Source organism: Elephas maximus, chromosome 2 (assembly GCF_024166365.1).
Source record: "Elephas maximus indicus isolate mEleMax1 chromosome 2, mEleMax1 primary haplotype, whole genome shotgun sequence".
NCBI lineage: Eukaryota > Metazoa > Chordata > Mammalia > Proboscidea > Elephantidae > Elephas > Elephas maximus.
In genome coordinates, this window is record NC_064820.1 from 233,476,658 (window position 1) to 233,487,767 (window position 11,110).

Consider the following 11,110-nt stretch of genomic DNA (forward strand, 5'->3'; position numbering starts at 1 on the left):
TTCTTCCTTTGCCAGTGCACCTTCTCTCTTTCCTTCCGAGATTCCTTTCCTTTGTTATTTCTGAAGGTTACATTCTCAAGGCCCAGCTCAGGAATTTCACCGATTAGGCCTTCTCTGGTTAGCTGCGGATCGTGCTCCTTTGCTCTCAGTTGGAGCCTGCTCCCTCACTGAGGTTCGCAGGTAAAGTACGTGTGTTAACTGGGGATCTCCGGAGTGCAGAGTAAAGTTCATGCTGCAAGGGTTATTTCTGTTTTACGAATTAGGAGCAGCTTGGGAAAGGTTAACCCGTTCTCAGGGTCGCAGACTTCTAGGTCGGTATATTGGAAGCTCTCTGTAGATCCTGCAGGAGGCGGCAGGAAGGCTGCACCTCGCCCTGCTGCCCCTCCAAGGGCTTCGCTTCGCCACCCAGTCCGGGCCGCGGGGGCGGGTTCGCGCCTCCGGACCGCGCTGGTTCTGAGCCAGGTGTTCGAGCCCAGACCCATGACAACTGCGATACAGTGACCGAGCGGCTTGCTGCCTGCTGTATTCGGGGCCATTAACCGTATAAGAAAACTAAACGTCAACACAAACTCAATGAAAAATGGAGCATGAATTGGGGGCTTAAAAAAAAAAAGCATCTACAACAGCTAAATTGAAAGATTAATTCCTTTGCTTTCAAACCAGCAGGGTCGATAGGGCAATTCTCGGACATGCAGGGGAAAGACTAATCCCAAACTGGACTCATCACGGTCATTTTCAAGGACACTTGCCCCTAACGGTGCACGTAGTGAGACACGAGACTCAGATCTACGCTCGCGGCGATCACAGGGCTGTATGTAAATGACGTGACTTTCAAGGTCATTTCTGATTGGCGCAACCCTCAGGGCTCGTCACCAGTAGAAACAACCAATGGCGCTACAAAGCTACAAAGTGCCTTTCTCCCACTGGTGACTCGGACATGCATAGCTTTGCCCAATGGCATGGCTTGGGCCGCGCACTCTACATGGCGTATAAAACCCCACGGTTCCGTGTTGCAAGTCTTTTGGATCACAACGTGTAGACGCCATGTCCGGGCGAGGAAAGCAGGGAGGCAAAGCGCGCGCCAAGGCCAAGAGCCGCTCGTCCCGCGCGGGGCTGCAGTTCCCGGTGGGTCGCGTCTACCGCCTGCTCCGCAAGGGCAACTACTCGGAGCGCGTCGGGGCCGGCGCGCCGGTGTACCTGGCGGCCGTGCTCGAGTACCTGACGGCCGAGATCCTGGAGTTGGCGGGCAACGCGGCCCGCGACAACAAGAAGACGCGCATCATCCCGCGCCACCTGCAGCTGGCCATCCGCAACGACGAGGAGCTCAACAAGCTGTTGGGCCGCGTGACCATCGCGCAGGGCGGCGTCCTGCCCAACATCCAGGCCGTGCTGCTGCCCAAGAAGACCGAGAGCCACCACAAGGCCAAGGGCAAGTGAGGCGGCTCACAGGCGGTCCGGGCTCCCGGCCCCAGAAACCAAAGGCTCTTTTCAGAGCCACTCAAATTGCCAGGAGAAGAGCTGGTGATTTTCTTCTCTTCCCTGTCTTTGTGGTCTGTCTTTGCACTGCAGTCAGTGAGTGGAGATGGCTGTGTGATTTAAATTTTCGTTGATCTTAAATACAACTGATAAATCAACGGTGACGCAAAGCAAGCCATTTGGATTTGGTCCACAGTGCCCTCTGTATGACTTCGTGGGCACGGGTGGGTAGTGGGTGAATAAGGTGGTTATACTGGGCTGCTTTTAAATTGCCGTTCAAGGGATGTGTCCATCACCCTCAATTCTAGCTTGAGCTTTGCTGCCCAGAGCGGGAGTCATATGGTAGGAAGGATCTTGGCTCAATGCTTGACTGAGCCAGGGTTTTCCCACTGGTTCACTTAGGTCTTTGCCACTGGTAACTCCCACCCCCACCCCAGTCTAGGATATAAAATTCTGCTTTTTTTTAAACAGCTACCCGTGGAGTCTACCCCCCCATTCATGACCACCCACCTCAGTGTGTGTCACAGGACTGGTTTTTCTGATGTAGGTCACAAGGCCTTCATTCCAAGGCACCTCTGGGTGGACTGAACTTTCGACCTTTAAGTTAGCAGCCGGTGTCCCCATTGCATTGTAAACCACACAACTCAGAACCCTAACCAGGCAGGTCTTGATCCTTTGAATACCCAGTGGTGTAAATGAAGTTGGCACCGTTGACACCTCTCTCTCCTCCTTAGATGTGTTCTGTCCAGGAATTTCAGCCGTGTCCACTGGCTTTACAGTCGGTGAGCCCTGGTTGTGATGATGGAGGCAAAGTCCAGGGAAGAGAGAATTTAGGCTGGAAATTTCCAGCTCCCAGGATGATTTTTGTGTGCAGAAAGGTCGTAACTTCACAGCAAGAACTCAGGTAGCCTCCTGTGCTGCTGACCCCAGGCCCTAGACAAGCAAATCTCAGCTTTTCTCAGAATCATCCCCTTATTTAGGGACCTGTACCGGCCAGTTCTGAACTTGGACAGTGGATGAAAGGTCTTTAGGTACATGTTACTCCATGTTGGGAGTTAGCTAAGAACTTAGGAACACAGGGCAGCTAGCCTGCCTGCAGAAAAGCTTTTCAGGGTTCCATTCCTCCTGCTGCCTTCCTGTCTCCCAGGCACCTTGAGCTACGGTTGCTCAGCTCTCTGGGGAGATCCCCCTTTGTGTTGTGCAGGTAGGTACCTAGACTGTTTCTGAAAGGTCCTTAACGTGTGCTTCCGTTGTAGCTGCCAGACTGCCTTGCCCAGGTGGGTTTTGGCTACCTTTTTTAATTTTTTTTTTTAAATAAACAGTTTCTCGTTTTATTTCTTCTTCCCCTATGGCTTTTTTTTTTTTTTTTTTTTTTAATTCTAGGAGTCCCTGGATGGCACAGATGGTTAAGTGCTAGACTACCAGCCAAAAGGTTGGCAGTTCAAACCCACCCAGAGGCACCTCAGAAGACAGGCCTGGTGATTTGTTTCTGAAAGGTCACAGCCTTGAAAACTCTATGGGGCAGTTCTACTCTGCACACATGGGGTCACCGTGAGTTGGAATTGACTCAATGGCAACTAACAACAACAACATGGCTTTTTCTGCCTTTGGCCCTGGTTTTGCTTGTTTGTTAGCCATATAATACAAGAAGAACAATGCTTTACTTATGAACTGCATTTAATTGTTATCAGAACACTTTCACAAATATAATTTATTTCATGCTTTGCAATGACACTATGGGAAGTGATGTTTGCGCCCATTTTACAGAAGTGGAAGGTGGAGCTCAGAGATATTGTTTGACTTGCCCAAGTGGCAGATCCTGATGCCCAGCTCCTGTGGATTTGACCCGCGTGCTGTCAGGGGTCATTTCACTTAAAATAGTGGGCCGGGTGCAGTGCTAGGTGTTCACGTGCATGAATATTCCCACTGAATCCTTTTACTCCCTTACACACTAGGCAAGTTGGACCAGTGGCCTGATTTTGATGATGAGTGCCTGAGGCCCTCAAGGCCACACAGCTGGATGGGGCTGGGGCAGCCCTTGGGCTCTGGCTTCCTGAGTTGAGACCCTACCTTTCTGGTTTTGTTTCCAGATGCTTCACATCTCATTTTTTAAAATTGTGGCCAATAGCTATGTAACGTCCCTAAGTTTATAAAATTATTCTAAATTCCACATAAGGTATTGTACTGTATTTCATTTAAAAATGTGCAGCATTGTGTGTTCCAGCTGTGCAGAATGGTAACTGTGATGGGGCCCTTCCCACGGCCCTGACGTTCCAGCAGGTGCCCAGAGCTTGTCCATAGGTCACCCCAGTTTCCTTTAAAATGTTGGGCTTGGACCAGATGACCTCTAAGATGGGTCATTAACCTGGATTAATTCAAGTTGTCTGTGAACTTGGATGGGGAAAAACACATCTTTGTTTTAATAACTAGGTACAGCTAAGCACCCTAGTACTAGCCAACAAAGGCACCTTGGAAGACAAGCCTGGCGATCTGCTCCCGAAAGGTCACAGCCTTGAAAACCCTATGGTGCAGATCTCTCCTGCACACACAGGGGTTGCCAGGAGTTGGAATTGACTCGACGGCAACTAACAACAACAGGAGGTAAAAATAACCTCCTTTCTGATACCTACTAATTTCCTGGCACCCAAAGTGTGGTCTGAAGACCAGCAGAATCAGCATCACCCAGGCTCTCGTTAGAAATGCAAGATCCACCCCAGACCTGCTGATCCAGAATCTATATTTTAACACAGTCCCCAGGCCGCTTGTCTGCAAACTGAGCTCTAAGAAGTGCTGGGCTCACTCATTCTGAGCCTTCAAAAAATTCGGCAGCAAGAGCAGCAGCCACAGAGTCCAAGAGATACTTTCTGCCTATCAGTCAAACTTGGCTTCCCTCAGGTTGGCTAAAGCCACCTGCCTCATTTACTTGGACTCCTTCATGGAAATGGTATTCTGGAGTGTGGCCAAAACTTCTGCTGGGGCCTGGGAAACTGGTGCTTGAAGGAGGGGCCTTGCTGGCACAGGCAGCGAAGGTGGCCAGGATGCTCAGCCTAAGAGCAAAGTCTGGTCTGTGTGCTGCATGGAGCTGCAGAGGGAAGAGGACTGAAGCTCCACCCACATCGTGTGTGACTAGTCGCACTAGAGGAGGCTGCCAGTTTCAAGCAGGGGACACCTTCCTCCCCGCAGTGCTTACCCCCAGACTCTCTTGAGGCTGAGGTTCAGGGTTGAGAGACCCTAGGAATTTTGAGAGAAGAGATTGCCTTTCACTGCCGGAAGCTAAATCTGAGGCATATTGATAAAATTTCAGTTACCGTGACCGTTTCCACTGACTAGATGGAAGATTTCATGAGAGAAAACTTTTTTGTGTTTCTTGTTCAAAGTTGTATCCCCAAAACCTAGAACAATGCCTGGTGGATAATAGGCACTTGATAAATACTTGCTGAATGAATGAGTGAAAGGAAAAAAGAAACCCTTGTGATTGTTGCATTCATTCATTCAGAACAGGGGGTGGGGCGGGGGGCTGGGCTCCACTCTGAGGGAATGAAGATGAGAAGGGCGCCATCCAGAAACTTAGGGTCTAGCAAGGTTTGTAGCCTGAGTGTGTGCTGTGAATACACGAGAGCTCCAGAAGGTAAGCTGAGGCAATGGTGCTGCACTCAGGTCCATCGTATGGGCTGTGGGAGATGGGAGACAGGGTACAGGATCCAGGCTAGCAGTGGAGGAAGATGAATATCTCTGAGGAGGATATATATAACCTTAGGGAGGAGGAGTTGGCAGGTGACCAGTTGGTCTTAATTCTGTGTACTGAAGCTTAATCTTGTGGGTGTTTTTTTGTTTGAAGGAAGGTTGAACAGAAGAATTGTCAACCTGGGGCACAGAAAATGTGCCATTGTCTTTAGGAGCACTGTCTCGAGGAAGAGGGCTGGTACTGCTGTGTCAGGATGCCGTCCCTGTGCTAGGCATCACCCTGCTGTGACTGCCACAGTGGACCGGCTCCTGGTTCCAGGCTTCCAGTGCTTGGCCCTACAGGAGAGAACAGGATGTGCTGGCCTGGTCTTCCCACCTAACATGACAGCTGTGTTTCTATGTTAAAAGGACTGTGCTGACGCTTCCGTTTTTCTGTGTGTATGTATTTAATGTGGTTTGTACTTTTGAGGATCTTCACCCGGAACAGTGCTTGGTGTCTTGTGAGATGAATGTGTATTATTACTGACTATTAGCTTCCTGAAGGCAGGAGCTGTGTCTTTCTTATTCATTACTGAATCACTGCTGCCTAAAATGGTGATCAATAAACATTTATTAAAGTGATAAAATACATTTTCTGGAAGTGATGGGAACAATGGAAAAAGAATCCAGAGAGAGATCTCATCAGATTTGCATCTGACCTGGACCCCTGGTGGCAATGTGGAGACGGAGTTGAGTGGGGCTAAGACTGGATTAGCAACGTTCTGTATCTCAGGAACGGAGCGCGTTACTACCCGAAGCAAAATCTGGATTCTGCTGCCAAGAAGACAGTGGAAAATGATATTACCAATAGAGGTGGGGGAATGTGTTTGGGCAAGCAGAAGTAAACCTCAACCCTGGGATATGGAGGCAGGAATTTCATACCTGCTTCCCACACTCAGGAACACCTGGGTGATGCAAATGGTGATTGCACTTGGTGGTAACCAGAAGTTTGGAGGTTGAGTCCACCCAAAGGCACCTCCAAGAAAGGTCTGGCGATGTACTTCTGAAAAATAAGCCATTGAAAACTCACTGGGTCGTGATACTGGTGGTTAAGGCAAAAAGAGGGGTGACATTATCGTTATGGATTGAATTCTGTCTCCCAAAAATGTGTGTCAATTTGTCTAGGCCATGATTCCCAGTATAGCATGATTGTCTGCCATTTTGTCAGCTGATGTGATTGTCCTGTGTGTTGTAAATCCTGCCTCTATGATGTTCTTGAGGCAGGATTAGAGGCAGTTATGTTAATAAAGCAGAACTCACCTACGAGGTTAGGTTGTATTTTGAATCAACCTCTTTGAGATATAAAAGAGAGAAAGGAGCAGAGGATCAGGGGACCTCCTACCACCAAGAAAGTAGAACCAGGAGCAGAGTGCATCCTTTGGGCCCAGGGCCCCTCCACTGAGACACTCCAAGGTCAGGGGAAGACTGATGACAAAGACCTTCTCCCGGAGCTGACATAGAAAGTCTTCCCCTGGAGGTGGCACCCTGAATTTGGACTTCTAGCCTCCTAGACTGTGACGGGGGCCCTGGTGACGTAGTGGAATCTCTGGATTCTTGCTCGGCTGCTACAGAAGCAGACCGCCACATCTTTCTCCGGTGGAGCTGCTGATGGCTTGGGACTGCTGACCTTTGGGTAAGCAGCTGGTCACTTTAACGACTGCATCACCAGGGCTCCTACAGCTAACTAAAGGGTCAGGAAATCCCTGCATTGCTCGGCGAATTGATTTTTTAGGGAGTCTTTAAAAGTAGGTTAACTGCTAACCTGCCCTTGGCTGCTTCTTGGGTTTCTGCTCAGAGCAGAGAAGAAGCTGGAGACCTGGCGGCCAGGCAAGGTCTTTGTGCTCTCAGGCTTCCCAGCAGGCTCTTCCTAAACCCCTGCATAAGTCCCTGCACTGTGATCGGGGCATTTGGGAGCATAAATCATAATCTGTGTCATCGTCTTCCAATCTCACAGTGTGATGGGGGAGGTATGAAAGTCTGCTTTCCTCAGCAGTGGGCAGACTTTAAAAGCAATTTATCTTCCATTGTGTGATCTCAAGTGGAGTGTGGAACTTCCGGTGTTCAGAAAAACACTGGGCAGCTGGCTCGTGTCTAGAATTATCAGGGAAGTTTTCAGTGAAGAATAAGAAAACCGTGTGTTGATAAAGGGAGAAAAGGGAAGGGGGGTCTCAGGAATAAAGAACAGCACAGGCCTATTTCCAAATACTTGCTTCATACATAATATTAACCCAGTTGAACCCCATCTTCCAGGCACCTCTCTCTGGTGACATGAACTCTGTGGATCACCCTCATTCCTGATGGCAAAGACAGTCTGTACTACTCACTTGATTTTTGTTATAGGTGCTGTCTTCCTATTTCTGGTTTCTCACTTGGCAGCGTCCCCAAGCATGTTTCAAATGCTTAGAACACACAGCCATCCATACACACCACCGCCTGACCCAGGATGGCATGCTCTTAAGGGTGGGCTTTGTAACCAGGGAAACAGCAGATTATCAGGCCAGAGGGGTTGCAAAGGCATCTCAGCAAAGGGAAATGTCACCTCAACTCCCCTTTCTCTCCAGTGCCGGATTACGGGTGGATACCAGTCAACGTGGAGTCTCATAATGACCCTACAGGACAGAGAAGAACTGCCCCATAGGGTTTCCAAGGCCTTGATCTTTAAAGAAACAGGCTGCCACATCTTGCTCCTGGAGAGCAGCTGGTGGGTCCCAACCCCTGACCCCTCAGTTTGAAACCTAGCCCTTAACCACTGCCCCATAAGGGCTCCTGAGGGTAGATACAGCCGAGAGCCAATCTCTGACATTCCCTGCAGGCTACCTGTGGCTGGCTTTACTTCCCCTTCTTCCCTGCTAGCTGTTGGAGAAAGCCCACCCTTTACCTGGAAGGACCAATGAACACAAACCTGAGATCACTGGCCTAAGGTTCGTTTTGCAAAACTATGCATCTGACCTAAGGAAAGGTGCTGTTCCCTCATTTCTGGAGTTAGCTATGTCTCTTTCACTACACATCTGGAGTTTTCTACTGCGTCTGTATCTCGAATATCTCAATAAATTGTGACTTTCTTACTAGCCCATTTATGATTCCTTCGCCAATCCAAGTGATTTGGCTTCCCTGGTTCGAAACTAGACTCCTGGTTGGTTGTTGTAAAAAACTACCGTAATATCGAGACCAAAGTAAGTTTTAATTTTTTTTTTGAGGAAAAAAAAGTGCTTTGTGCTTGTCACACTACAGCTGGACTTCGCCCGTCTTGCACCCTCGCTACCCTCCCCCCCGCCCCCTGCCATATTTCGATTGTAATTTACAACACATTTCTCGTTAGCGATTTTTCGGGTGGTTGGATTTCAGTACGATTTAAACCAGAATCGAACCCGTTGCCGAGTCCATTCCGACTCACAGCAAACCTGTAAGACAGTTTTCAAAAAGCGGCTGGTGGATTCGAGCTGCCGACCTCTCGGTTAGCAGTGGAACGCTTAACCATTGTGCTACCAGCGCTCCATATACATACACACATATGTATTTAATATCTCTTTTTCAAACTACTCCTAAGAACAAGAGACTCTTGTGGGTGATGCTCTTAATACGAAATGGTAAGCTAGCTCTAAAAAGTCTTTGGGTTTAATTTTTGCTCCTCACGCTGGGTTTACCTAAATCTCATGCGCTCCACTTGCACTGAACAGTGGTGGTGGCGGCTCCCGCCTTCTGGCCACGCGGCGCAGCAGCTTCTTGGGTTCCTCCTCGTGGCGAGTAGCCAGGCTGCCGAAGCCGGGACCCCGCCGCCCGCCCTCAGGGACTGCCGCCCCGGCCCCGCGCCGCAGCGGCCACCAGGGCTCTTCCTCCGGGCTTCCGCATCGGCGGTTAATCTAAAACGCTGCTTTTCTTTTTGTTGGTTAAATAAAACCTGAAACGTAAAATCTCGTGTTTTATTACGGGAACCATAATTGAATTGGTTAACCCAAAACCTGATTGACGAATACAAGCTCGTCTTGGCTTGGATATACATTGCCAAGACCCCAGTCCGGTCCATAGCTCAGACAAAAGAACCGGGCAGCCGGCTGAACACAGGCGGGGACTGGAGGTCGCTTGTGGAAAAACCCGAGTCGGATGAGCTGTTTACATGAAGAGCAAAACAATATTTCCGTATAGGCAGCCACTTTTTCTAACCTGTACCCGGCTCACCCAGCCAAGAATCACCCAGCACGACTACTAGACAAAGAAGAGCTCAGGCACAACAGCGTGCCTGAAGTCTGTAGCCACACGCACCAAACGCGCACAAGGCTTCGATACCGGGGGGCGCGCCTCCTCCCCTGGAAGCACTACAGCTCCTAAGCGACCAGCGGGCAGCCCTGAAAAGGGCCTTTTGCCCTGACTGCTCCGTGGACGGGGCAGCTGCCGGCTCAGCCGCCAAAGCCGTAGAGCGTCCGGCCCCGGCGCTGCAGGCGTAGGCCACGTCTACGGCCGTGACCGTCTTGCGCTCGGCGTGCTCCCTCCGTGTAAGTCACAGCGTTCCGAATCCCATATTCCGGGAACGCCTCGAGGACACCGCGTCTTTCCGTAAATGAGACCAGAACTGCGCTTAACGCCGCCGCGGCGCGCCAAACTGCGGAGAGCCGGCTTTGTGACACCCTGGATGTTATCCTGCAGCACCTTCCTGTGCTGTTTGGCACCACCTTTTCCCAGACTTTTGCCGTCCTTCCCTCGACTAAATCTAGCTATCAACTATTTAGCAAAACAAAGCCACACACAGTGCTCGCGTTTTTATCAGCAGTCTCGGACCGAATGGAAAACCAGCAATACAAGGTCCGATGGTTCTTGGCTCCTTATATTGGACGCCCTCTCTGGAGGAAAAGTGTACTACAGCGTGTTCTTTGCTTTTAACAGTTTGTATCGATTTGGAAAAATAATAAACGTGCACCGGAAAACGATACGGACGATAAGAAATGAAAATCAACATAATTTGTGCTCATATTTAACGTCACATCTTAATTTTAAGATGAAATAGTACTCTCATTTTTGTCGGGCGTCACTTTTGTTAACGAATGACTTTCTAAAGCCAGGATCGATCAGGCAACCAACCAACAGATCCCGTGTTCTTTAACAAATGCACCCGGCCCCAGGGAGTGGGAAGCAAAGCCATCACTAGAATACATTGTCTTAAGTGCAACAGCCGAGGTGTGCGCAGGATGTCACTGGAACGGAGAAGGAGGGGTCCAGTTTCAGGTTCAAGCCTACCTTGAGAGAATAAAGCTGGAAGAGTCCCCATTCTAAAAAGAAGCAGGTGAGTGGAGGTGCAGCGGTTTGGAGGGGCACTGCACGTCCAGGGTTATAACCTGCCAGGTGGAGTAGTGCAGTCTTCTCACCCACTAATTTAGGAGATAATACTTAAGCCATTATTCCCTGTCCTTGAGCATAGAGAATGTGACCCAGCTGGAGCTGGAGCTGGACTCACAAGGACACATCAACTGGGCCCTGAGGCATAAAGACAATAGCTAGGACAATCTTGGAAAACATATTTTAGAAAACCTTTCACATGAACAAAAAAAAAAAAAAATTTTTTTTCACATGAACTACTTACAAACAGAGCACTACGGACAAGGACCCACATACTTTCCACTCTTTTTTTTTTTTTATTAGCCTTTTTAGTGAATAGTAGGATTTGTTGGACCAAAGAAGACCCTCCTGACTGCGGTTACTGAAAACCCACTGCCCACTGCCGTCAAGTTGATTTCGACTCATAGGAACCCTATAGTACAGAGTAGACCTGCACCACAGAGTTTCCAAGGAGCGCCTGGTGAATTCAAACTGCGGACCTCTTGGTTAGCAGCCTTAGCTCTTAGCCACTACACCACCAAGGTTTCTGTGGTTACTGAAACCTGTACTAGTGGTTAAGAAAGGCATTCAACATGTAGTATCA

At 49.3% G+C, this 11,110-nt stretch overlaps 1 protein-coding gene and 1 pseudogene across 1 annotated transcript; one reads left to right on the forward strand and one right to left on the reverse strand.

The window, feature by feature from the left end:
• Positions 1 to 1,035: 1,035 nt before the first annotated feature.
• Positions 1,036 to 4,201, forward strand: LOC126070695 (histone H2A type 3-like). Its single transcript, XM_049875132.1, has 2 exons — positions 1,036 to 1,700; positions 3,907 to 4,201. The coding sequence occupies exon 1, from the start codon at positions 1,045 to 1,047 to the stop codon at positions 1,435 to 1,437; it is 393 nt and encodes a 130-aa protein (XP_049731089.1). The 5' UTR covers positions 1,036 to 1,044; the 3' UTR covers positions 1,438 to 1,700; positions 3,907 to 4,201.
• A 4,282-nt stretch (positions 4,202 to 8,483) lies between these two features.
• On the reverse strand, positions 8,484 to 10,801 carry LOC126068487 (histone H4-like; annotated as a pseudogene).
• Between the last annotated feature and the right edge of the window lie 309 nt (positions 10,802 to 11,110).